Here is a 25,254-nt window from a genome sequence, read left to right as displayed (position 1 = left end):
AAGACACCGGTGGATCCACGTGACATCCAACGAGTGGAGAAATAAAGCGGGAAAAGGTGAGGGGGGGGTTGCTGCCACCTCGTGGGAGTCCAGTGTCACTGCAGTTTGTGGGAATAAATGTCCTCATGATGGACTGAGGGGGACGGGCGGTGTGGACAGAATCTCTGGGCCCCGGCCGGTTCACCACCAGAGGCCAGACGTTGCGGAGGTCCTCCAGCCCAGATGTGCGGAGCAGCGCAAGCTAGGCCAAGGGTCAGAGGTCAGACACAAAGAATGGGTGCTGGGTTCGGCTGGACCGTGTCGCCGGGGAAGTGTCCCACTTCCTGCTTCTGCTCCACAGGCCTCGTTATCCGTCTTCCCGTTAGACAGACGCAGCCTAATTTGCATCGGCAGCCTAATTCCACATGTAGGACTCTGGGATTCGCGGCGTGTGTGTGTGTGTTTGTGCGCGTGAGTGCCTGCGTGCGCTGTCTTTCCGTCAAACGCCACACTAGTGACCGTGGCAGGGGACGGTAGAGCCGAGGGTCAGGCCCCAAACGGGTCCCCAAACTACAGTCCATCACAGCAGACGAAGGACAATCTGGTCTTGCAGGTTCAGCTGGGACACAAAGTCAGAAGTTCAGCAGGAGGATGAGGAGAGTAAAAATGGTAAAAGGATAATGTCTCATGCTGGACTGCCCCCCCTGCCCCCCACACACACACGCTCCCTGCCTGGAGCGATACCTCACAGCGACCCCCCGCAGCGATGCCCTGCACCGGCTCGGGCGGCTCGTCCTCAGCGTTTCCAGCGCTGCGAACGCAGAGCGCCCCCGTGAGGCCTGCGTCTCGGGGACGTCCATCGAGCACCAGGGGAGCGACCGGTCGAAAACGAGCAGTAATTCAGGGCAAACGCGTTCTCAAAGCCTGTAGTCCCAGCCGACGGTCTTGGCGGCGCTCTAGGCTCGGGTTCGAGCGCGGGAGACGGGCCGTGGCCGAAGGTGACCCGGAGGCATCGCGGCCGAGTACGTTAAGGCCGTCAACGACCTCATTTCGCAGGGCCGTACAGCTCACCGCGGTAACAATGGTACTTTTCCTGGGGCCGCATGGCACGCCAGCGCGATACCGCGCCACGACACGCTCCGCAAAAGGAGCCGTGAAAAACGCAAAGCCTGAACACAAACACTTTATTGTCACGTGCGTTTGCGCTGGTGCTCTCCCTCCCCGAACAGCCGCGCCTCTCACTCGAACCCTGGGCAATATTACAGCAGCTCACAAACCAAGCGGCGGGAACTCGTGCAGGAGCAGGTCTTGGGCCCGTCCGCTACGCGGCATCTCAAAGTCCGTCCGTTTGCAGAACAATCCAGCACGTGGAGGAAAAGCAGAGTTATTGATCATCATCATCATCATCTGCATAAACAACGTTAAAAAGTACAAAGTCAAAAGTACAAATCCAAGTTTGCGCCGTTTACTATGCGAGTTTCAAGAGGGAACTTGGCGCTCATGACAGTTGTGGAGGCACTTCACAGCACCGGCCACCGGGGGCGCCGTTTGCCAGGAAGTGCCCCGTTCTCATCTAAAGAAACCATTGGCACGAAGGGGACGTGTGTGAACGTGCGCTTCCAGCTCACGCCGCCTCAAGGAGCGCGAGACCCGAGTCGTCGGCAGACCCGTGCCCTCGTCCTCATTTCCTGCCGTCTAATCATCGTGGCTCGCATCACTTCCTGTTTTGCACCATCAGTCCTGGACACGTTGGCTCTTCTCAGTGCCGACTCCACTGCTGCCGCTTGACGTTGCTAATCTGCTGCGGGAACAGAGTATACCGTGGTCAGCGGGAAAGCACACACAGGCACACAGACACACAGACACACAGACACACAGACACACAGACACACACACACACACACACACACACACACACACACACACACACTCTTCCCCTACCTTTCCCGTTGTCCAGGTTCTCTCTCCTCGTCGCCATCCTCATCTCCCCCCTCGTTCTCCTCCTCGTCCTCACCGTCTTCTTCGTCCTCTGGGGGAGCAGGTCAAAGGTCACGCCAGGGTCTCAGTCCCTTTGTCCCCCGGCGGTCAGGGCGGCGCGCTGGACTCACCCACACCGAAGTCGATGACCCGCAGCAGCTCCTCCACGTGTTCCGTGTCCAGGGTGAACTGTTCCATGTCCTCGAACCCTGGCTCCATGCGCTCCATGGGAAGGAGATGCACCGCGCCGGACAGGCTGGTGTCACAATGGGGGGGAGGTCAAGGGCAGGGTCCTATAACGGCGTGCGACCATGTGATCATGGAGATAGGGAAGGGGACGCTACACTTACTCTCGGAGCAGCTGCTTGGCCATCTGCAGGTGCGAGAGACGGAGGAGAGAGGAAGCGGAGGAGTCAAACTGATGACATCACAATGACATCATCGCCAGTGCAAGTCACTGTAAGCGGCTGCCCCCGTGGCGCTCACCAGCAGGAAGTTGGCCTCGCCCGGCTCGTCCATGGAGGAGATGGCGTTCTGCACGAGGGCCGAGTTGCTCTCCAGCCGCTGCCGGTAGCTCTGGACAAGCTCTCGCACCTGCGCCGTCCTCGAGTCCTGCTCCGCAGAGATTCGTGCCAGCAGCTCCGCCTTCCGCTCCTCGAGCGCCGCATACAGGCCATCAAACTTCTGGCTCAGCAACAGCTTCTGGTGCTGACCGTTCTCCTGTGGGGGGGCGGGGGGAGAGCGCGTCACTTACCTCATTTCAGTTCAGTTCTGCATAAAATCAATAATAATCACACATGTAAATCCAATATATTGTTCAAAATATCTGTCTGCAGCAGTAAACCGGAGCTGTTTTTACCCTCCGAGCCCATAGGTGGCAGTAAAGAGCGACCAGACAGGAGAATAGCAGTGTGGCACCGCCTTCGTTCAACTCCCTTCCACAGTGTTTACTGCTCCTGTCTGCTGCTGCAGAGTGTCGGTGATGAGGAGCGAGATGAGGGACGTCGAACACATTTATTGGATGTATGAGTCAGCGAGTTTGTGGAGAGAACATATTTACAGTTTCATTAATTGTAATTAGTTTTGAGTTTGAATGTCGCTCAACGTTCAGAAAATTACCGAAGTCGTAGAAAGTACCGTTGTTTATCATACCTTTAATGCGAGACTTTTTCACAACCTCATCAGGGAGTAATTCAAGGGACGTTGGTATAATTGCGCTGTCATGGTTTGCGACTTTGTGCTGAAAGTGACTTCAGAGTTACAAACAAACTGAGTTACAAACAGACTTCAGGCACCGACTTGTGTTTGCAAGCCGAGGAGTCTCTGTGTGCAGCGTGTGTATTATCTGTGTGTGTTCATGCAGTATGTACGTGACAATTGGAACACTTCTACGGGGCTTATCGGGGTCCTGTTCAGAAGAGGCGTGTGGGAAGTCGACCTTTGACCTCATTTAGTTGTCTATTTTTGGTAATGTGCTGCAGCCGGTGGCTCCGCCCACTGTCCCCTGGCTCCTCCCCCGGTGCCAGACCTCGATGCTCCTGCTGGTGCTCTCCATCTGCGTGATGATGGCCTGGATGTGCTCGTTCCCGGCCACCATGGCGGCGATGCTGTCGCTCAGCTCCGTCTGTAGCCATACACACACACGCACACACGCACACACATACACACAGGAATGAGTGTGTGAAGTTCTGTCTGCAGCACTAAGACGCAATTAACAGCACACTGGTGGGTCTTTAAAGGTCCACTTAGAACAAGACTGACAAACACACACACACACACAAGCAGCTTTGGGAAAATGATCCCCGCTGAGAATAGCAGCTGTGTTTAAGACAGGGGTCCTTGGAGGTCACAGCACCTTCTAGGGACCAGGGAGCTGTGCAGTTGTCCCCCTCAAAGTGCTGATCTGTCCCCTTGGCAGCAACCCCCCCGACCCACCCCACCTGCTGCAGTGCCTCACTCCACTATATTTACCACCTTGAGCATTATTAGCCTTCTGTGCTCCTGAGCTGAGAGCTGAGTCACCACCAGGGGGCGCTATAACACAGTCTCTCTCTGTAAGAACGTCACTCTTGGTCACCTGGGGTCCGTCCACACGCACCTTCCCTGTCCGTAGTCTCACAAACACAAAAACACACATGTGCATGTGCAAATGCACCCACTCATACACACACACACACACACACACACACACACACACACACACACACACACACACACACACACACAGACACTTTCTGAACCGCTTGTCCCATACGGGGTCAAGGGAAGCCGGAGCCTAATCCGGGAACACAGGGCACAAGGCTGGAGGGGGAGGGGACACACCCAGGACGGGACGCCAGTCCGTCACAAGGCACCCCAAGCGGGACTCGAACCCCAGACCCATCAGAGAGCAGGATCCGGTCCAACCCACTGCACCACCGCACCCCCCCAGGAGAGACCAGCTGTGTGACTAAACACAAGGTGGCCCTCACAGTGATGGATGGATGGATGGATGGATGTGCCGTCAAGTCGAGCCTGACTCATAGTGACCAGTTGCGTGTTTTCCGCTCCCACTGTGTGTGTGTGTGTGTGTGAGAGTGAGAGACATACAATGAACTATAGCGTTTGGGTTAGAGGGAGACAAGCAGCACATAGCGACCTGCCCCAGGTTCAAAAACACACACACACACACACACACACACACACACACACAAGTATTCATCAGCTGCACACTGAGGGATGGTCACGCAGGCAGGTGTATCCCAGGTGAGCCGTGGTCCTCACCTTCTGCTTCTGGTAGACGGAGTGCAGAGGAGACACCTCGCAGTCCTTGTGGGCCCCAAACACCTTGCACATGGAGCACGTGGGCACCTCGCAGGTGATGCAGTAGATGTTGATCTTCTCGTCTTCATGCTCCACACACTTGGGCTGCTGCACCTTCACCTTCACGGGCTGGGGGCTGCTGGGGGGGGCGGTGGACACTGACGTGACCTCACAGTGACCTCACGCACCTGTGTGTTGCGCGTGCGACGGCTCTCTGCAGACCGACCTCCAGGCGCACGACAGCTGCGGCCCGGTGACTCAAAAGCGTAGAACCGCGGTCCGGCCTGCTGCCATGGCGACGACTCTGTTGTGGTTTATTTATAACAAGAGACCCCCTCCCCCCTACCACCACCAGCAGCACTCAAACCCTGGGCCCCCTTCATGGCCCCCCGCCCCCGCACCACGGTCCTCTTAGCGCTGCGCTTTGGAGCTCAGAGGAAGGAGAAACACCAGACACCCGAGACCCCCGACACTCACCTCCCCCCAAAAATCCTCCTCCACCCACCCCCACCTACCCCCCCCCGCAGGCCAGAGACACGCAGCACTTACCAGGCATACACTGCACTACTGTGACTCACCAGCCACAACACACACTGCTACATTACTGCTGCAAGGTGGTTCAGTAATAATAATAATATCATGATTAAGTTTCTCAAATTGAGCTCATCAATATGCACAATGTAAAAAATGAAGCCAGTTTATCCCATACAGATGTGATCCTTGAACAAAAGGGGGTTTCACCACATTACCTGTGTGGGACAGCGTGTACCCCCGCTCTCTCCTCTCTCTCTCGCGCACACACACACACACACACACGCGCACCTGCTGCTCTCCTGCTTGTAGATGTCGATGATGTTCTCCACCAGCAGGTTGCGCTGCAGCCCGTAGACGCCGTGCCGGTCCAGGACCACCTCGTGTCGGCAGGACGGGCAGCGGAAGCGACCCCCTGTGATGTTGGTGCCCCGTGAGGAGTAGTACGGGTTCGCTGCCTGTAGGAGGCAGACACACCGTGGACACACACTGTTGGACGATGGATGGACGGATGGATGGATGTGCCATAGAGTCAAAGCCGACTCGCACGGTTTCCAAGGCAACGGAGGAACGGAAGGAGTTTGCCAGTGTGGGTCTGGGGGGTGGGGGGTGGGGGGGTGCAAACACAGGGCAAGATGGGAAACCCACACACCGACCACAGACTCGAACCCCACACCCACCGGGCAGCAAGGTACTGGTTCCCATAAGGTGCACAGTACAGTCCTACAAAGTGCTCTCACTCCAGGTCCAGGCTGATGTCGGTGTCCCTCAATAGCTTACCAGGGTAACACCCTGCTCTGTAACCGCAGTCTAGCTCTAGTCCCCTCATCTCTTTCTGCTGGTATCCCCCTTTTGTCTCCCATATCACGCTGTAGGTGTCACTCTGGTCTCTAATCTCTGTCATTCTGTGAATGTGTTTGTCTGGTTTTCACTCTCACCACTGTAGGTATCTCACACACACACACACACACACATTTTCAGAACCGTTTGTCCCATATGGGGTCACGGGGAACCGGAGCCTTTGGTCTGTCTCCCACTGGTGGTATCACCCCAGTGTAGCTCTGTAGTCTCTCTTTCTGCACAGCCCCCTTCCTTCCTCTCTGTAGTCTCTCCCCCTTGAAAAATGTACATCCCCTGGACTGTCTCCCTCCCTCAAGGTCTTTCTGTGGGTCCCACCCTGCTGCATCTCCTTTCCGCAATGCTGATAGTGCTTCCGTAGGTATCACCTTAAACTCTTCCTCTCTTCATAGTTATAATTATATTTACGTAGCAATTTTGCGTATGATTTATGAATATGAATAACTAAGAGGATATAAAAGACTGACGTCCCCAGTTTCACTTGGACTTTGGACGGTTTCCTTTGTCCCATTTGTTCCCCGTTTCAGGGTTAGCTCAGCATTCCATCAGTCTGGTCTCTCCGCCCAGTCTCTCCTCTCTCCACTCATATCCCACACGGCAAAGCAGGTCAGACGCCCTGTCCCTGCGGAAACTTCCAGCATCCTCAGTCTACTCGTGTGTATCTGTGTGTGTGCGCGCGCGAGTGTGCGAGGTACGAAAAGCCTTGGCGCGTATCTCTGGTTGTCCAGCAACGGTGGAGAGACACGTCAGCCGCCTTTGCTCGGACAGATGGGCGGGGGGGGGCTGTCGCCACCTGCTTGGATCATTCCCCGAAATAGTGACCAAGCTCCGCCCACTGGGCCCACACTGTCCGCTGTCCGCTGTCCGCTGCACTCCCTCCTCACACACACACACACACACACACACACACAACAGGAAGTACAGAGCGGAGCCCTTTTCCCCCTCAACCACAGACCCCTCCCTCTGTCACGGTCCCCCCCTTCGCCGCTTACCTGGAACACGTCGTTGGCACACTTCCTGCATAGGTTGTGCTGACAGGGCAGGATCACCACAGGCTTGGAGAAGATCTCCAGGCAGATGGGACAGATGAGCTGCTTCTCCAGGCTCTCCATGGATCTGGACTCCTGGATGATGTTGGACTGGAAGTCCATCGTGTCTCCGACGCCGTCCTGCCGCTCTCCGTGCGAGTCGTCGAGTCCAAGAGGCGCCTGCTCAAGGTCGTCTCCCGGTCCCCGTTCCCAGGGGCGTCTCCTGCTTCGGGGCCCGAGGAGTGCGCCGTGCTCCCTACGCTACACCGAGTGTGCGTTTGCGTGTGTCCGCTAATCGGGCACCAGGCTCTGCCCTATTTATACCTCCACCCCATCCCCCTGACCCTCCTCTCGTCCCCCTGCATTCCTTCGACGCGGCGCGTCTTCCTCTCGCCCTCCTCGTCCCTCTGACCCCTGGCCTCGCACCCCCCCCCCACCCCTCGGGCTCGTGGGTAACTGAAACAGAATTCTCCAGAAGAAGAGATCTCACACAGACAGACAGAGGTGGACAGAGAGTGTGCAGGTGGTGGAATGCATAGATGACTACAGGTGTGTGTGTGTGTGTGTGTGTAAGTGAGAGAGTCAGATTTGGTATTTCCGTCCCCTTCGCCCTCTTGCTCAGCTGCCTGTACTATATTGTCGCCCTCTGCTGGATGACTGTGGAAGCACACATCAGAATGGTAAACCCATAACGCGCACGCACACGCACACGCACGCAGAGAGTAGAGAAAAGTCCTTTATTGGGCTCAGAGGCAGTACGCTTCGACCCGATGGAGGCGCCGATCCAGTGGGGGTCCCGCTGAATCGGCACTTTCGTATGACACGCGGTTCACGCACACGCGACCCCCTGCGGTCCACGCTGTTCGCTGGTCAAGTAATACAGCTGAGCAACGGCGATGACCGACAGGAGCCTTTTCATACACATCACACATCTTACGTCAACAAGTGAACGAACGATTCAAATTAATGAAAAATTACATCTGTGAGCCTGATTTAAAGAAACAGCAGCGCGCGCGCGCACACGCGCACACACCCACACACACACACACACACACACACACACACACTCACACAGTGTTGGAGTGGAAAAGCAGAGGAGAACCCCACACACAGGTGATGCTGCAATGAGATGATCCCTCTGATGATCCCTCTCACTGGACACCTGCCCCACACACACATCTTACACACTCCTGGACACACACACGTGCTGTGAAAGGGTGTACTGTAACACCACACTCTAACAGTGCAGTTTACCTGGTTTCATGCTGCTGCTATCAGTCATTGTCTCTGAGAGCTGAAGAAGAGTCCAAGAGACCTGCAGTCCTTCCTGTCCACAGTGTCCACAGAGACAGAGAGACAGACAGAGACCCCTGCCGGTCACGCTGGGATCGGACGGCGGGTCCCCGAGGGGCCCACCAAAGTCACCCGTGTCTCCATGGTGACAGAGACAGCCCAAATATCTGAGATCGGGTGTCCTCTATGTCCCCGTCTCCGTCCCCCCCGCCGCCCACCAGCGTCACCCTCTGGCTCCTCAAGGGGACATCATGGTCGGCTTCTTGCCCTTGGACAGAGCGGCCACCTGCTTCATGAGCTCCCTGTTGCGCGTCTGAAAGAAGGGCAGAGAGAGACAGACAGGTCGAGGGACAGAGACAGGGACGGAGATGGAGACGGAGACGGAGACGGGGACCGCCCCTCCCCCTCCCCCTCACCCTCACCCCCCACCCCCATCCCAGCTGGTACCTGGAGCTGCTCGACCAGATCCTTGTGAGTTTTCTCCATCTGGTTCATCTTGGTCCTCATCTGGCTCTCCTGGTACTGGAACTCAGCCCTCAGCTCAGTGATCTGCAGAGACACGCACTGCTGTGACACACACGCACGCACGCACGCACACACACACGCACGCACGCACGCACGCACACACGCACGCATACACACGACCTGACCTTCTTTTCCTTGTCCAGGATGAGCTGGTCTTTCTGGTGCAGAACCTTCTTGAGCGAGGCCACCTCCTCCTTCAGCTGAGTGATGATGACGAAGTGGTCTGTCCCCGGGGAGTCGAGCGCCGGGTCCGGCGACAGGCTGGCGGCATTATGGGTAAAATGGCGGGAGACACGTGTGAGCAATCGAAGAAGAGCCCATCGCAGAGCCTCTTCCTCAGCCTCTATGCGAGATACGACAGGACGCAGATTTAGAATATCAGAATAGATCAGAATATGACTGAATAAACACAGAAAGTGTGCAATATAGTACTACGTATATTTATATTTATATGTTTTCATCGGACACTTTTCTCCAAAGCGACGAACATCTCAGGAAAAACAATGTGTTCAACTTTGATACGGACGTGCGATTCTTTAGTACGGTTAGTTTCTTTCCGCCATGTGAACCGACGTTCATCACGCAAGTAACTCTGCGAAATTGCATCGGAATATCGACGATTCCCGATCATCTTCCGAGTCGTTTTTTTTTTTGGCGATACATATAAACACTGTTGTATACTGTATGTAGTATAATAACAGAATACTTGTTTTTGAACTTTTTGTTTTTAAATTCTCTCATTTTATTGATTATCTCACATGGCAGACATTAAATGTATTACGTTACAATTTTGTTTTGTGTAATACATTAAAATATTGGGTTTTTTTTAAAATTTACCGAAACACTGAAGCTCTATGTGTTTCTTACTCCAATGAAATGCGGTAAAATTTCCGCATGCTGCTCCACTAGATAAAGTCAGCATGACTTTGCCCCCTAAAGGTGTACAGGTGTAAAGGTGTAAAGGTGTACTGCACTCCTCACTGGGAGACGGCACATCCTGTGGATCGGCAGTCACCACTTTTACTAGAGTTTACCGGAGTTTACCGGAGTTTACCATAACCAACTGTCCGCAGCGCCCCCCAGCGCTTCCTCACCTGTCCCCGTTGGTGGAGATGCTGTCGAACTTGGCCTTCTTCTTGGGGATCTCATTCTGCAGCGAGGACGTGGACAGGGTCTTCTGGCTGAAAACAGGTATAGACAGGTGAGAAAGGTGAGAAAGGTGAGACAGGTCCAACAGGTGCAAAAGGTTCAACACATCCAGCAGGTGAGACAAGTGCGACAGGTGCAACGGGTGAGACGGGTGTGACGGCGGATCGCTCCATCGGTGACCGACAGCCCAGACAAGCGCTATACTTCTGGAGCTGATGCCCCGGATGGTGCGACAGCGTGGGTGTACCTGGCCCTAGGTGGAGCCCTACCTGTTGTAGTGGCCGCTGCTGAGGTGCGCCAGCTGCTCCTTCTGCGAGAGGGACGTGTGCGAGGAGGAGGCGAGCTGTTTGCGCTGCTCCCGCGTCTTCTGGAGCACCCGCTTGTAGGAGAGCGTGCAGAGCCAGCAGAGCAGCTTTCCGTCCACCTGCGCGTCCAGGTACAGGTACGCCCTCTCAGACAGGTGTGCGCGTGTACACGCAGGCGCGCGCGCGGCGGCGGCACTGACCTTCCTGCGGTCGTCCTTGCGGTCGAAGGCGCACTGCTGCTTGCACTGTTCGCAGGGCTGCGGGGGGCCGTGCCGCTTCTCCCAGTTGGTGCAGCGTTGACACTTGTTGCCGATAAAGGCCGCAATGATGTTGCAGTACTGGCACGGCTTGGGCTGCGGTCGGGGGGGGACGGAGGACGCGGTGCATTCAGCAGGGGGCGCTGCACCCGCAGCAAACCGAACAGGAAGAAGAGTGCGCACACACACACACACACACACACGCACACACTCACCGTGCCGTAGAGCTTCACGTTGTGAGCGCACTTCTTGCAGATGGTGTTGGTTTTACTGCACAGAGGGGAACAACAGCGCCATCAGCAGGACAGGACAGGACAGGCAGAGCTTGCTTGCTTGCTTGCTTGCTTGCTTGCTTGCTTGCTTGCTTGCTTGCTCTTGCTCTCGCTCTCTCTCTCTCTCTCTCTCTCTCTCTCTCTCTCTCTCTCACACGCACTCGGAGCAGGGCGGTGCAGGTGGGCGGAGCCTACCTCTCCTGCTGGAACTCAGTGCGGCAGTAGGTGCACTTCACCATGGGGTGGGCGATGCGGCACTCCTGCCGGAAAACATGATGGTGTCATCAAAGGTCACAGAAAGTGAGGCAACGATGTCAGCGGGGGGGGGGTTCATCACAGTTCTGTCTGCAGGTACCGTGAAGAAGCAGGTGGACCACAATGCACCAGGAGCACACCTGGACCAAGGTGAGCAGATCCCTCCCAGATAACAGGAACGCAGGTGAGAAGGGAGGCGCCCAGCTCTCCGGGTGATGCTGTCCAGGTGAGACTCCGCCCCCACCGGGTTCAGCCCCCTCCTCCAAGTACAGGTGGGAGCGAGCAGCTCGGGGTGTGTGGGCACGTGTCCCAGGATTTCGGAGGGAGGGAACTCGGTGGCACGGCGGGTAAAAGCGCCCCCAACGCGCCTAAACTTGTGAGGAGGTCACAAGAGACCAGGGATTCGACACACACACTGGAGTGTGGACCGGGTTCCACGTCTCTTTACTTCAGTGTGTGTGTATGAGTGAGTGAGTGAGTGAGTGAGTGTGAGTGAGAGAGAGAGACACACACTAGGTTGGCTAGAGTGTAGAAAGGACAGCCTCCCAAAGAGCTGTGTGTGCCATTTAACTGGTCAGTCAGGAGCGGTCATACACAATAATAATAATAATAATAATAATAATAATGGAACAAGGGAGGCGTCGCTACTCCCCAGGAGGAGAACGAACACACACACACACACACACACACACAGGATGACACTGTAACTACATGTTACGTCGCAGCTCCGCGCTGGATTGGCCCAAGTCCAGCGTTCCGCTTGACGCTACGGCACGTGCGCGCCGCCGGTCACTCTGCCGTCCTCCACTGCGTCCAATGAGCTCGAGCGCCGCGGTGCGAGACGGGAGGAAACGCGGCTCGTGTCCATGACGACGCACGCGTGAGACGGCTGAAGGTGACGTCACGCAGACCCGCACCCGCGCGACTACTTTATGTAACTGTAGCGAGACACTCGGTGTAGCGTGGTAAATAAACACAGCGCGAGCGTAGCTGCGCGGACGGACGGACGGACGGGCGGGCGCTCTCTCTCTCTCTCTCTTTCTCTCTCTCTCTCTCTCTCTCTCGTCCCGGGGTCTTTCGCGCTCTTTCTCGCCTACGATCGAGGCCACCGTGATCATGTCCATGCCTTGGCCCATGGCATCGTTCCGCGCCCCCCCCGGCCGGCCTCGCTCGCTCGCTCGCTCACCTTGCACAGCTGCTGGCCCTGGGACAGCGCCTCGAACGGGAACCGCTGGTTGCACTTGGTGCACGCGTACAGCGCGGCCATCGGTGCGCTCGTGCATCCGCGGACTGCGAGTCTCGCGGAGGGCTCCTCCGAAGGGCACGAGACGCTCGCCGGAGCGGGAGCGCGAGGCCGGCCGTGGCTCCTGTCAACACAGGTGTCGTCACGGTCCCCACGTCATCGGCCGGGCGCGCGGAGCCTCGCCGCGAGTCTCCACGGCCGATTGGCTCCCGCGGAGGCGCGGGCTGCGCTGATTGGAGGAAGCAGGCGAACTTCAGTCGTCCTGAGGCAGGGAGACGAGGTGGGGGGGGGATTACCTGCGGCGTCACGCGCCGTCACGCGAACTCCCCCCCCCCGCCCCCGACTGAGCACGAAGCGCGGGCAAAGTGAGGAGCGCTCGCGCTGTGCTCGTGGGGCAGCAACTGATATTGATGTGAGCGAAGAGAAGAACATTCGAGAACATTGCGGAACTTCGTGAAAGGAAATTAAAGTAAATGAGTGTATAAAATATGGTGTGTGAGTGTGAGAGGTGACAGCAGCGGCGGTGTTAGTTAGTGCACAGTGGACTTAAAGTAATTGTTTGGCGTCATTCTTGTCTTACTGGCATTTCTGGAAAGTTCGCCTGAGACACAGCATCACTGAAGTAAAGAGACGTCGAACCCGGTCCGATCACTTTTTATTGAGGAACATAAACACAAGCAAGAACACCAGTGTGTGCGTGTGTGTGTGTGTGTGTGTGTGGAGAGGAACACACAGGAGACTGAAAAACAAACACGCAGTAAATCAAAAACAGCAATAAGAGACACCTTCCGTGGGCGTAGATTCAAAACACAATGAATGAGACACACTGCTAAAGAAAGGAAGCAACCAAACCCTGTGTGTGTGTGTGTGTGTGTGTGTGTGTGGGGCTCATCGGCCGGGACCCATCACATCACCAGTTCTCTCTGGGACCAGAACAAGAACAGATTATTAGACACATTATCTCTCTCTATACGTCCAGTATTTCATGTCACACCGATGACTGTCATTGCCATGCCCCCCCCCCCCCACACACACACACACACACCCCACCCCTGCTGTTCACTCCTCCCTCTGATCCCTCCAGGCCACTCCGGCCCTTTGATCCCTCTGGTCTCCACTCTTCCTTGTGATCTTCCTCTACTGCGTTTGCTCTCTGTGTGGCGGGAAGGGACAGGAAACAGAAACACACAGGAAGTGAGCTTGGAGCCCCCCCAACACACACACACACACACACACACACACACACAGCGCCTCCTCCAGCTCCTCCTCGCTCACATGGTCTCGTAGCTGCTGTCCTTGGTCCTGATGAACCTCATGGCGAAAAAGGCTCCGGCCTGCAGGCTCAGCACGAGGACGATGCCCCCGACGAAGCTGGACAGGTTGAACTTGGCCTGCGAGTACACGGGGCCGGGCTCCGTGGGGGAGTCTGCGGGTGGGTGCGGTTAAGGAGCCGGACATGTAATTGTGTCTTTAGGGCAACGGGGGAATGGGGGGTATCCACCTGGGGGGGTCCTGAGATCCTCAGCCATGATGAAAATAATATCATCAACCCCAGAGTGTGTGATGTTTCTCACCCCGTAACACAGACCTCGCACTGAAGACACGCATGTTCCGGACGGGGAGACTCACCCGTCCCGGCGCTGCTGGTCGTCGACGTGTCGGACGCTGGACGTCACGTGTGCACGAGTGAGCGGGGGGCACCGCGGGGGTCAAAAACAAGCAGACAGACGCCACTGAGATGGTACTAAGAGGTGACTGGAGCACGCACGCACGCGCAAGCACACACGCACGTATGTGTTGTTTTCAATTTCTGCTCATCCGAGTAAAAAGTAAGCATCGGTCTACATGTCTCAGCTTTAGACCAGCCTGCATCTCCATCACTGTCGGTCGCGTGTGCGTGTGCGCGCACAGGTGTGTCCTCCTGCGCCCAGCGGTCCTGCAGGCTGCTCACCTGGACATGTGGATGTGTCGTTGAGGACGGAACAGCCCTCGGAGTCATCGCCGTCGCGCACGCAGCCTGTGACATTCCCTGGGGACAGAGCAGCGCATCACATGACTCATCATCCCTGCTGCGTTTGCAACAGAAAACACAGGCGCTGCTACGCAGTGTGTGAATACAGCAGAATTTAGCATCATTTTCAGGAATCTCAGTTAATTTGTTCAATGCACCGATACAGTCCTCAGCATTATGTATTCACACACACACACACACACGCACACACACGCACACACACGCACACACACACCTTCCCGTTCACCAACATTCTGCAGTGTATTGCACACATACACACGCGTGAAACCAGTGGACTTCTCGAGGGCTTTGCATGCGGAGGAGCCTGTCTCCATGGAGACGCCCGGGGTTCCGCACACAGCGGCGTCATGTGACAGCAGGTGTCACACAGCGGGTGGAACGCGGGAATGCTGGGTATTTGGCTGTCTCCCGCTGAGTGGCACGTAGACACAACGGTGACAGCGATGGTGACACTGAGAGTACAACGTCAGGGCTTTTCGCCACCTGCGTTGGTGTCTCTGAGCTTCATCGCCGCCTTTGCACCACCTGCTCAGCTCCAGCGGTGACGCTGTGGTCGCGTGTCGATGGGCGGGATGCCTCACTCAAGGAAGTCTGCGTGCCATCGCAACGTCACTTAATGCGAACTCGTTGAGGGACAGACCTCCCTGGGCCTCTCCGATGTGGGTGCCAGCATCTTGGTTGCCACGGCAACCAGGTGTGCTCCTCACAGTGAACAAAGAAACAGTTACCGTAGCAACGAGACAAGACAGTGTCTCCAGGACAGTGAAATCGTCCTGCCACTGCGCCCATGCTCGGTTTTTTCTTGCTTTACCGTTCTTCTCTGCAGGTCCCTGGCAGTGTGTGTGTGTGTGTGTGTGTGTGTGTGTGTGTGTGTGTGTGTGCATTGTGCTCCTGGTCAAGAGTGATTTCACACACAAGTCTTAGCTTATTAACTATTCATTCACATGGTGTGGAGTTTCTGGGCTCATGAGCTGGAAAGGCGATCTGGTTTCATGCACAGCTGTGTGTGCAGTGCATGTCTGTGTGAGTGTCTGTGTGCGTGTGTGTGTGTGTGTGTGTGTGTGTGTGTGTGTGTGTGTGTGTGTGTGTGTGTGTATCCCCCTCTCTGTCCGACCATCCATCAGCTCTCACCATCGTCACACTGGCTCCACACACAGCCGGTCAGGTTGAGTGAAGGGTCCCCACTGATGCAGCCGTCACAGGTGTCCAGGCGGCCGCAGTCATCTGCCACAGAGCACCCGGAAGGTCAGTTAGCATGAGGGCCACACACAAACACACACACACACACACACACACACACACACACACACACACACAGAGGTGTAGGTGAGGGGTGGATAGCTGGGCCTCCAACTCAAATGCTTTCTTTCTGCTTTTGCCCCAGGCGTGAAGGAGAGCAGGAGGGGGGGCGTCGAACCTGTGTCCTCTACAAGTCCCCCGAAATGCTACAACTCCCCTCCCAGTCACCACACGCTTGAGTTCACCACCCTCCTCTGCACCCTGGGGCTGCTGTTCCACCTTCCTCACACACATTCGCAACGTGTTTCTGCTACACATTCAGAAACGTCAATCTTTCAGTATTTACATGAGATGCTTTTGGCATTTTTGGCGAAGGCACAGCGCCACCATGCCCGCAGCCCGTCGCCGTACCTGGAGTCTGGCAGCGACACGTCTCCAAGGTCCCCAGGAGCAGCAGGAGGGCGGCCGCTCCGGCCCGCGGGAAGGCCATGGCGTCCACAGGCGACGAGCCTCGGAACGGCCGGACTTGGGGCTCAACCGCCGCGGGACTCACGGCGACAGCGCAGTCAAAACTTCCCCGTCTTCACGTCTGCCGACTTTGTCCTGAAAGGACTGCAAGGAGGACCTGTGCGTGTGCGTGTGTGCGTGCGCGGGTTCGGAGCCCTTTTCTCGACAAGCTGCTCGCCGTGCTGCAGAAAGGGGCTGAAAAGTGAGCTCTGGTCCCGCCGCACGACACCTGGCAACCGCACCCCGGCGCCCCTGAAACAGACACCTCTGCGTCTGCGCACTGGACGCACCAGCAACATCGACTCGTACCCGTGACCCTTATCTAGAAGATCAAGCAGGATACTGGGGATCAACTGCCAAGGCTCACTCATCCAGATTCACGCCCATACGTACAGCTGGCCCGCGGTCTCGCCTGCGGTCCGCACCTTTTCGCGGACAGCTGTGTGTCCTCGCGAGCCGCACGTAACCTTGAGCACCGCAGGGTCCGCCACCTTGGATACCGAGTCTTAAAAAAAGACGTGTCATGTTGCTTTAATCTGTCCACCGCGGTCTGTCCATAACCTTTGGCCTTCTTGTCCACCACAGTTTTGTGAAGAGTCAACAGGGGGCACTGCAGCGTGACGTTTGAAATGTTGAACAAAACAGGAAGTCGCCACTTCGTCACAGGGCTCTTACCCAGGGCGCTCTGCGGAACCCGAGCATCAGCGGTATTTGGACGCCGCAAAATAAATAGTGGAAACAGTAACTCTTAAGGATGACAAATTACAAACTGGCAAAAAAACAGGCAACATGGTAGCACAGAGAGTAGCGCTGCTGTCTCACAACACCTGAGTGGAGGGAGAGGATGTGGGTTCCATCTCCACTCAGTTTGTGTGGAGTTTGCATGTTCTCCCTGTGTCTGTGTGGGTTTCCTCTGGGTGCTCTGGTTTCCTCCCACAGGTCAAAGACATGCTATTCAGGTTCCCCCATAGTGTGTGAGTGACAGAGAGAGAGAGAGAGAGTGTGTGTGTGTGAGTGACCCAGTGTAAGTAGTGTATCCAGCAGTGTACATAAGTTACCGTGGTGAATGAGGTGTGCGGGCTGATGATGCTACATAGAGTTCATTGGAAGTCGCTTTGAAGAAAAAAGTCTGCTAAATAAGTAAATGTAAAAAGGAAGCATTTTACCACAGTTTAATGTGATTTTAATTGGGTTATTTTCAAATGCTACTGGTTTTTTCCAAACACCCCCCCAACAGCTACTGCCCAGCTCGGTGCGTTAACCGCCACATTCGGGTGGAGATGGTTGATACAGGCAGCGTCTCCTGTTAGACCAGCATCCGTCTCACTCAACACCACCCACCCATTGATCTAAAGGTGCGCTCACCTCTCCGACCGTCCATCTGTCCATCTGTCCATCCACTGTTGTTGCCACTGAGCTCCTCAGTTATGGTCAGTAAACCCAGCAGGACGCTATGAAAAGTGTGCTGTTTTTGCGTTATTATCACCGAAATATTACTAGGAAAGATCCGGTATGATTCGGAATGAACTGACATGAGCCTTTCGCACCATTAGCACCGCTAGAGATCATGTGGTTCCTCGTGTTCACCACTGCTTCCAATCCCACCCCCTGCTGCACTACCCTAGATCGAGGGTCTTATCCTGACCGACGTTCCCTAAACCTCCGTGCTTTCGCCTTGGAAGGACATCCTCCACCGGATGGCCTTTCTTATGGGCACAAGCAGATGGGGGAGGGGGACTGCATAAGTGGAGGGATCGCAGGCCGTCAGCTGTCCGCAAAGCGGTAACATCTGGTAGATTCCGCTACTGAAAAAGCCTGAAAAAGATCAGATGCAACAATTGTAAAGTCGAACGTCTCACACCTTGGACAAAGGTGAGAGCTAAATGAATTTAGAAATATTACTGAAGCGCCGAAAGCCTCCTGCCGTACACATGTCAGACACTGGGGGGAGGTAGAGTGTTTTACGGGAGGAGAGCAGAGCAGCGTGGGAGAGGTTTGAGGGGACGAGGGCTTTCCTGGGCTCTTCTGTGTTTGGAAACATCGCCGTCGCCGCAACTCCAATACTGACAGGAGGAGAGAGGGAGCCGGTTTCCATGGTTACCAGATTCCGGGATGGGGGGAGGGATGACTCCCGCAGCGAAAACCGCACGGGCGCGCAGGTTCCGCAGCGTCGCTTCCAAATCCACGTTCGCGTCCTGCAGAGAAGCACAAAACTGTCGGCATGAATCGTTTCACTCGGCCATTGAGTGAAAAACACCAAAGGCGGACATGCGACGGGCGTCAAGGGGACGACGGGCCTCAGCTCTGAGTAGGCAGCTCATGCGGACGCGGCCTCGCTTACATCGCCGTCATCGTAACGGCCTGCAGGGGGCACTTTCCCCTGATACGTGCTATCGCGGGGTGGGGGGGTCTGCCTCAGCCGTACTGGAAAAGACCCATGACTGCAGACCTGTGTGACAGTGAACAAAGAGCAGGAGGAACCGCCCTGGGGGTGAGGGGGGTTTGTGGGTTTGTGTGCAAGTGTGGGGGTGTGTATAGGTGTGTGTGTCTCTTAGGATCAGGGCTTCCCGCCACCACAGGCAGAAGCCCCCTCCTGCTGTCCCACACGGTGTCACTTCAGAGTAAAGCTCATTTCACCGGTGCAGCGAAGGCCCCCCGACTCATGCTGGTGCAGTAAAACACCGGTAAAGTTCTTACTCGTCTCCTGCTGTGAAGGTCAGAGGCCTCTGATCATCCCGCCCACAAGACACGAGCAGGAGGGCTTAGCATCACTTCACGATGAGAAGCTGTGCTACGAAACGGCAGAACAAGGCAACTGCTTACCGATAAAAATTGCATGTAGATTTTCACAGGAACACGCATATATTTGCATATATTACACACGAGAAAAATGTCATTTTACTGCTTTCGTGTGTACAGTTAACTGGCAGGTGTCGTATGTGCAGAGGCGAATTAAGGGAACGTTCCAAAAGATATGATGGGAGATCAGGGGTGTAGTGTGACCCCCCCCCCCCCCCCACAAACCCCCAGTGGAATGAAAGGCTGCCGGGCCCATTAGCACTTTCTCCTTTGGACAGGATGCCACATGTCCACGTGTCCACCAGTCCGTATTTGTGTCACACGATATTCTGCAGAGCTTTGCAATGTTTGTTAATAAAAACGTGTAAACGTGGAGAGGCTCCATTACATCACTTTGGTTTTGTAGCCACGGTCGTGGAACGCAAGCAGGACTGGAGAGTCTGAGTAGGTGTGGGGCACCGTCTGGGAACAATCGTAACGTGGGATGAAACGCACTCGGCGGCGTCATGTGCGTCTCTTGGTGGGATTGGTTGTTAACTGGACAAAAAAACCCAGAAAACAATAAACAAACATCTTGTTTGCTGCAAATGACATTCGATGGTTTGCAGAGGAGCACAAGATGATCTGTGTCCAAACTGAAGGAGATCTGCAGCACTGGGACTTTGTGACATTACTGCATACAATATGGTGCTTGCTGGTCACCAGAACCCACTATCTAGTCACCGGAACCCAGTATCCAGTCATCAGAATCCAGTATCAAATCCCTAGTAACCAGTATCTAGTCAAGACTGTGACCAGTGATGATTCATTATGATCCAGTAACAAGTCAACTCTAGTCTAGTCACTACAGTTGTAACTATCAATATTTTTAATAACTGAATACTGTACCAATCATCATCTTGACATTTACAGCGTAATCAGATAATAAAAACACTTTTACATTTTATTAAACGGCCACAGAAAATATACAGGAATGGAAAAATTATTTCAAGTCTTTTAAAATGAACAATTACTTTGTATCATTTTAGAAAAATCAACAATTTATTTGTTTGAGTGGGATATTTAAAAGACTCAATAGTATAAAGTGCAAATCAAATGAAACCTGTCTGGCCACTGAGGGTCATTTTACCGGAAGACTTGAGAGGAAGTTCCTCACTCAAGGGTCCAACAGCAGAAAGTGGGATGTGAAACAGGGAACTACACAGGAAGTGGGAGCTCACAGTTGCCTCCACAGGAAGCTCAGGTGTGAAACACTGCTCACGTGGCTCGTACACGTTGGAGGGATGAGACCCCACAACTTCCCGGGACAGGGGCCACAGTGACATCAAAGACACAGAGTGGAGAAGAGCCAGACTGGGGACTCTTTTTGGGAAGTCACCTCGGTCTGGTCTTGGGTGGCACAGTGGCACAGCGAGTAGCGCTGTTATCTCAGCGCGCCTGGGTGGTGTAAGAGGACATGGGTTTAATCCCTGCTGTGGAGTTTGCACATTCTCCCTGTGTCTGCGTGGGTTTCTTCTGGGTGCTCTGGTTTCCTCCCACAGTCCAAGGACATGCTGTTCAGATTTCCCATAGTGTGTGAGTGACTGTGTGTGTGTGTTCTACTGATGTATGGATGAGTGACCCAGTGTAAGTAGTGTATCTAGCAGTGTAAGTCACCGCGGTGAATAAGGTGTGTGGGCTCATAACACTACATAGAGCTCATTGGAAGTCACTTTGGAGAAAAGCACCTGCCAAGTGAATAAATGTAAATGCTGCCTTACCTGAGATGGTCTGTTGCACCACCACCTCCACTCAACCTGAGCTCTTGCCACAGTTTCTTTAAGGGTGTCATGTGAGAGCATCAGATGAATTTTTCACTGGGAGCTTCTCTCTCTCTGTCTTGCTCGCTCTCTCTTTCTCTCTCTCTCTGGTGTTTTATGTAACTGCCCCCCCTCCACCCACAGCAGTGCAACATGTGTGCAAAGCAGCGTTTTGCCCCCGATGGTTCAGCTGTGGACATTGTGTGTCTGCTGCCCTCCTCTCTCCATCCCTCTCGAATTCACATCCAGCTTCAACAGGTGTAACATGCCCCCTCGCCCGACCCCACCCCACCATGTTATTAATGCGACACACACGGATATGAATCCAGTGCTGGAAGGTCCAGGATCCGAGGGATGCAAACAAACACTGTGTCGTCCTGTCGGGGTCCTTTCTGGGTCCTCCTGCTTAGTCCGTTGCGGGAGGATGAGGAAACGTGCCTGTTGGATAGACACAGTGCTGGGTCCAACGCAAGGTGACCTATGTGCTCGCTCTCTGACACACACACACACACACACACAGCTCTTATGCAGGATCATCAGATCATCCACAGGAGGTGCCAGGATCATCTGCTGGGGGATTAGAGAGAGGGGATTGGAAAAGGAGTACGATGAGGGCTGGACGGACACACACACACACACACACACACACACACACACACGCACAGAGCACTGGATGATGGTGTCGGTAACACAACTTTTTTCCAAAAGGCAACTGCTACTCAGAAATGCACTTCCAGTGTTGGTGAAACGGAGCTCCCCCCGCCCCCCCCCCCATAACTCGACGCTGGGACTGGAACCCAACACTGTCAGTAACACCTACAGCAGGACTCCGACCGACCGCGAACAAGGGCCAGTGACCACGACCACCTGTGGTCACACACCGCGCGCGCACAAAATCCCCACAGACTGAAGGTACCCGCGCCGCGCGCTCTGGACACGGGAAGACCGGAAGCGAACCGCCTTATATGGAACTGCACGGCGCGAGGCGCGTCACCAGCGAGCTCCCTGGAACGCGCCGTGCCCGCGCTCCGCGTACCGGGAAAAGACAGAGGATCCCGACCCCCCAGCAATAATAATAATAATAATAATAAGAAGAAGAAGAATTGAGCCGCTGCGATATGACATGAGGCGTTTCAGCACCGAGGAGCGGGAGGAAATGCAGTGTGTGTGTGTGTGTATGAGAGAGTGAACCCGTCTGCTGTGATTGTAACCGTGAAAAATCACTGTATCTCTGGTGACACAGTGGGGGTGGGGGGTGACGGTCCTCCCCCCTACACTGTATGAATGAGTGAATAGAGCACCCCCTCCCCACACACACACACACACACACACTCCGCCGCAGTGGGAGGGGTTTTCGGCTGCGGAACTTTTTATGAATGAAACCTCGTCGATGGAGACCCCCCCTCCTCCCCCTCACCGCTGACGTCAGTGCCGACCCGACTGTAACAAGGCGTTCGGCAGCCGCTCAGCCCGCCGCCAGAGGAGCATCGGCGGACCTGGAGGAAAGCAGCGCCTACGGATGTGCAGCTCGGGAGGGACGGAATGGGGAACGCGGACGTCTGAGGAGACCACCCCCACCCCCAATGTGAGGAAGCCCCTCTTGAGCACGAGCTCCGGGTTCGGTGTGGATGTTCGGTCACCTGGAGGCACCGCTGCTCATTCGCACCCTCGACCACATCTGGTAAGTGACTCGGGTCGGAGCGCACGGCGCGTTCCTGCACAAATGAACCGAACGTGTTAGTAACACATTGTGACTGTAGGTAATATAGATCGCACATCAGTGACACGTTCATAACACGATATTGATGACGTGCTAATAGCGGGTTAATACTGTATGTCAATTGGTGTGTGTGTGTGTGTGTGTGTGTGTGCGGGATCGGACCCTGAAGATTATTTTCTCATCTTGCAGTCTGCACACTCTTATTAACGCTGGATATTACGAACGCGCTATTTATAGGAACACGTGTGTATTTATAGGAGTCCCTCGTGCCTCCGAGCCCTGCTGTATCGGCACGTGCCGCGTGTTTTTCCTTCAAAAAGCAGCTTTTGCTTTTTCTCCCAATATCTGAGCGCGTGAGTGTGTGATGGACACATGATGATGATATGACAGTGTTACATACACCGACACCTGATGAGGAGTGGATGGGAACCAGGTGAGTAGCAGAGCAGGAGGCGAGCACTTGCGCAGTCTGACCGAGCCCCGCCTCTCCGTCCAGGTGTCCATCCATGGCCAACAACGAGTCCGCCGTGGGCCGGCTGGACAGCGCCGAGGATCGCAGCCCCTCCCTTGACCTGTCGCTGTCCCTGTCCCTGTCCCTGTCCCTGTCGGCCCTCGAGGAGCCGCCACCGCCGCCGCTCAACCCCTGGGACGTGGTGCTGTGCGTGTCCGGCGCGCTCATCTCGTGCGAGAACGCCATCGTGGTGGCGGTCATCCTTTACACGCCGGCGCTGCGCTCGCCCATGTTCCTGCTCATCGGCAGCCTGGCCGTGGCGGACCTGCTCGCCGGCCTCGGCCTCATCCTGCACTTCCTGTTCCGCTACTGCGTGCCGTCGGACAGCGTGCAGCTGGCCACCGCGGGGCTGCTGGTCGCCTCGTTCAGCGCGTCCGTCTGCAGCCTGCTGGCCATCACCGTGGACCGCTACCTGTCGCTGCGGCACGCGCTCACCTACTGCTCGGCGCGCGCCGTCACGCGCGCCCACCTCATGCTGCTGCTCACGTGGGCGGCGGCGGCGCTCCTGGGCCTGCTGCCCGCCATGGGCTGGAACTGCCTGCGCGACGCCGCCGGCTGCAGCGTGGTGAGGCCCCTGGCGCGGGCGCACCTGGCGCTCGTCTCGGGCGCCTTCCTCCTCGTGTTCGCGCTCATGCTGCAGCTGTACGCGCGCATCTGCCGCGTCGTGTGCCGGCACGCGCACCAGATCGCGCTGCAGCGCCACTTCCTGCCCTCGTCTCATTACGTGACGACGCGCCGGGGCATCTCCACGCTGGCGCTCATCCTGGGCGCCTTCGCCAGCTGCTGGCTGCCCTTCGCCATCTACGGGCTGCTGGGCGACGCCTCGTACCCGCCGCTCTACACGTACGCCACGCTGCTGCCCGCCACCTACAACTCGCTGCTGAACCCGCTCATCTACGCCTTCCGCAACCACGAGATCCAGAAGGTGCTGCTTGCGGCCTGCTGCGGGAGCCTGGCTCCGGGCCTCTCGAGCCGCGCGCGCACCCCGAGCGACGTGTAGCGAGCGGCGAGCCCGTGCCGAGCGCTGCAGCAGCAGGGCTCTCGAGCGAATCGTTGAGTAACTCTCGTCTGGCCTGGGCTCCGACTTAACACGTGTATCGAACGTATTTCGTCCTGCGCTGCCAGGACACCCGACGCGACGGCGCTGCTCTCGCTCTCCCGCGACCCGGGCCGAACCGGCTGGAGGAGCTGCCACGCGCCAAGATCAGAGGAGAGACCGCGACAGTGCCCAGCAGTGTGTCGCTCACTGTGTGTGTGTGTGTGTGTGTGTGTGTGTGTGTAACGAGCTGTGAATCCGTTACACGCGTGTGTCTCGTGTGTGTGACGGCAAACCGGTGTTCAGAGAGAGGATTCAAACAAACAAACAAACTGGAAACATGGTATCGCTTCAAGAAACCCCGTACTTGGAAGACAGCCCGAAAATGCACTACTTCCGATGACACTGTAGCGCCCCCTTCCGTCCAGTATATTGAACACCACTAATAAAACTGCACTTTCCGTTGGGAAAAATATGTTTTCACTAAAAGGGGGGGCAGATTGCTGTCTTTTTTATTCGTGCCTCATTCAGAAAATAAAACCCTGATATTCAGCGGTTATTAACTATATAAAACCATTTGCACTATATTTTGAGGTAAATATCATATGGTCTGAATATTTAAGTCAACATGGGAAAAAAGGAGAATCAGTGGCCAAACATGTAAACGTCTGTGAAGTGTGTTATATTTAGAAAGCACTTATTTTTATTGAAGACGGGTCCAAAGCGAAATATCTTTGAAGATGATGTTGCACAATGTAATAAAGAGGTGAAAATTTAACTTTTTGTTCCGTAGGAATGTATTATTGTTTACATAATTTAACAATTAAATCTTGTACATCTTGCATAAGACAAATAAAATGTTCATTTTTCTGGAAACGAAAGCTTTCTGGAAGTCAGGGGCGGGAGAGCTACGTCACTACGAGCGTCGGGTGGTGACGTCATTGTTGTGACGTCACACGTCAAGCGACGCGCGAAGATCTCAGGCATGACGAGCGCTTCGCAAAGGAGAGCGGCCCCTGCAAGTGCTATGCTGTCTCTCTTCAAAAAGGGGCTTTCACCTGAGAAAGAATGGGTGAGTTCGTTTTTTTTTTGGTACTTTTTTGGCCCCGTTATTTTGGGCTCTCCTTTATGACGCAG

General features: G+C 55.3%; 4 protein-coding genes across 7 annotated transcripts; 1 reads left to right on the top strand and 3 right to left on the bottom strand.

The window, feature by feature from the left end:
* Positions 1 to 1,147: 1,147 nt before the first annotated feature.
* LOC108931859 (E3 ubiquitin-protein ligase TRIM63-like) lies at positions 1,148 to 7,564 on the bottom strand. Of its 3 annotated transcripts, none has more exons than XM_018747912.2 (9): positions 7,140 to 7,564; positions 5,581 to 5,747; positions 4,720 to 4,897; positions 3,485 to 3,580; positions 2,443 to 2,676; positions 2,307 to 2,329; positions 2,088 to 2,212; positions 1,921 to 2,008; positions 1,148 to 1,777 (listed from the first exon to the last, which is right to left on the bottom strand). In XM_018747912.2, the coding sequence occupies exons 1-9, from the start codon at positions 7,296 to 7,298 to the stop codon at positions 1,714 to 1,716; spliced, it is 1,134 nt and encodes a 377-aa protein (XP_018603428.1). In that variant the 5' UTR covers positions 7,299 to 7,564; the 3' UTR covers positions 1,148 to 1,713. The 3 variants fall into 3 exon arrangements, with proteins under 3 accessions (XP_018603428.1, XP_018603426.1, XP_018603427.1); XM_018747910.2 differs by having other exon boundaries at positions 1,148 to 1,780; positions 7,140 to 7,555; XM_018747911.2 differs by having other exon boundaries at positions 1,148 to 1,780; positions 4,720 to 4,894; positions 7,140 to 7,555.
* Positions 7,565 to 8,655: 1,091 nt separating this feature from the next.
* Positions 8,656 to 12,705, bottom strand: LOC108931804 (protein FAM76A-like). 2 transcript variants are annotated; one of them, XM_018747821.2, is made up of 9 exons: positions 12,418 to 12,700; positions 11,172 to 11,236; positions 10,920 to 10,974; positions 10,648 to 10,800; positions 10,412 to 10,566; positions 10,088 to 10,174; positions 9,119 to 9,254; positions 8,916 to 9,017; positions 8,656 to 8,781 (listed from the first exon to the last, which is right to left on the bottom strand). In XM_018747821.2, the coding sequence occupies exons 1-9, from the start codon at positions 12,496 to 12,498 to the stop codon at positions 8,707 to 8,709; spliced, it is 909 nt and encodes a 302-aa protein (XP_018603337.2). In that variant the 5' UTR covers positions 12,499 to 12,700; the 3' UTR covers positions 8,656 to 8,706. The 2 variants fall into 2 exon arrangements, with proteins under 2 accessions (XP_018603337.2, XP_029104053.1); XM_029248220.1 differs by having other exon boundaries at positions 10,412 to 10,800; positions 12,418 to 12,705.
* Positions 12,706 to 13,112: 407 nt separating this feature from the next.
* cd164l2 (CD164 sialomucin-like 2) lies at positions 13,113 to 17,021 on the bottom strand. Its single transcript, XM_018747913.2, has 6 exons — positions 16,157 to 17,021; positions 15,638 to 15,730; positions 14,426 to 14,503; positions 14,104 to 14,139; positions 13,750 to 13,900; positions 13,113 to 13,627 (listed from the first exon to the last, which is right to left on the bottom strand). Exons 1-6 carry the CDS (start codon positions 16,233 to 16,235, stop codon positions 13,612 to 13,614), a joined length of 453 nt encoding a protein of 150 aa, XP_018603429.2. The 5' UTR covers positions 16,236 to 17,021; the 3' UTR covers positions 13,113 to 13,611.
* A 5,316-nt stretch (positions 17,022 to 22,337) lies between these two features.
* Positions 22,338 to 24,880, top strand: gpr3 (G protein-coupled receptor 3). The gene is made up of 2 exons (XM_029248219.1): positions 22,338 to 22,531; positions 23,067 to 24,880. Exons 1-2 carry the CDS (start codon positions 22,479 to 22,481, stop codon positions 24,079 to 24,081), a joined length of 1,068 nt encoding a protein of 355 aa, XP_029104052.1. The 5' UTR covers positions 22,338 to 22,478; the 3' UTR covers positions 24,082 to 24,880.
* The last annotated feature ends 374 nt before the right edge of the window (positions 24,881 to 25,254 follow it).

The sequence above is a fragment of the Scleropages formosus genome, chromosome 23 (genome assembly GCF_900964775.1).
Source record: "Scleropages formosus chromosome 23, fSclFor1.1, whole genome shotgun sequence".
Classification (NCBI taxonomy): domain Eukaryota; kingdom Metazoa; phylum Chordata; class Actinopteri; order Osteoglossiformes; family Osteoglossidae; genus Scleropages; species Scleropages formosus.
Note: the sequence above shows the minus strand (reverse complement) of the source record. Positions and strands in the feature narration are given on the sequence as shown.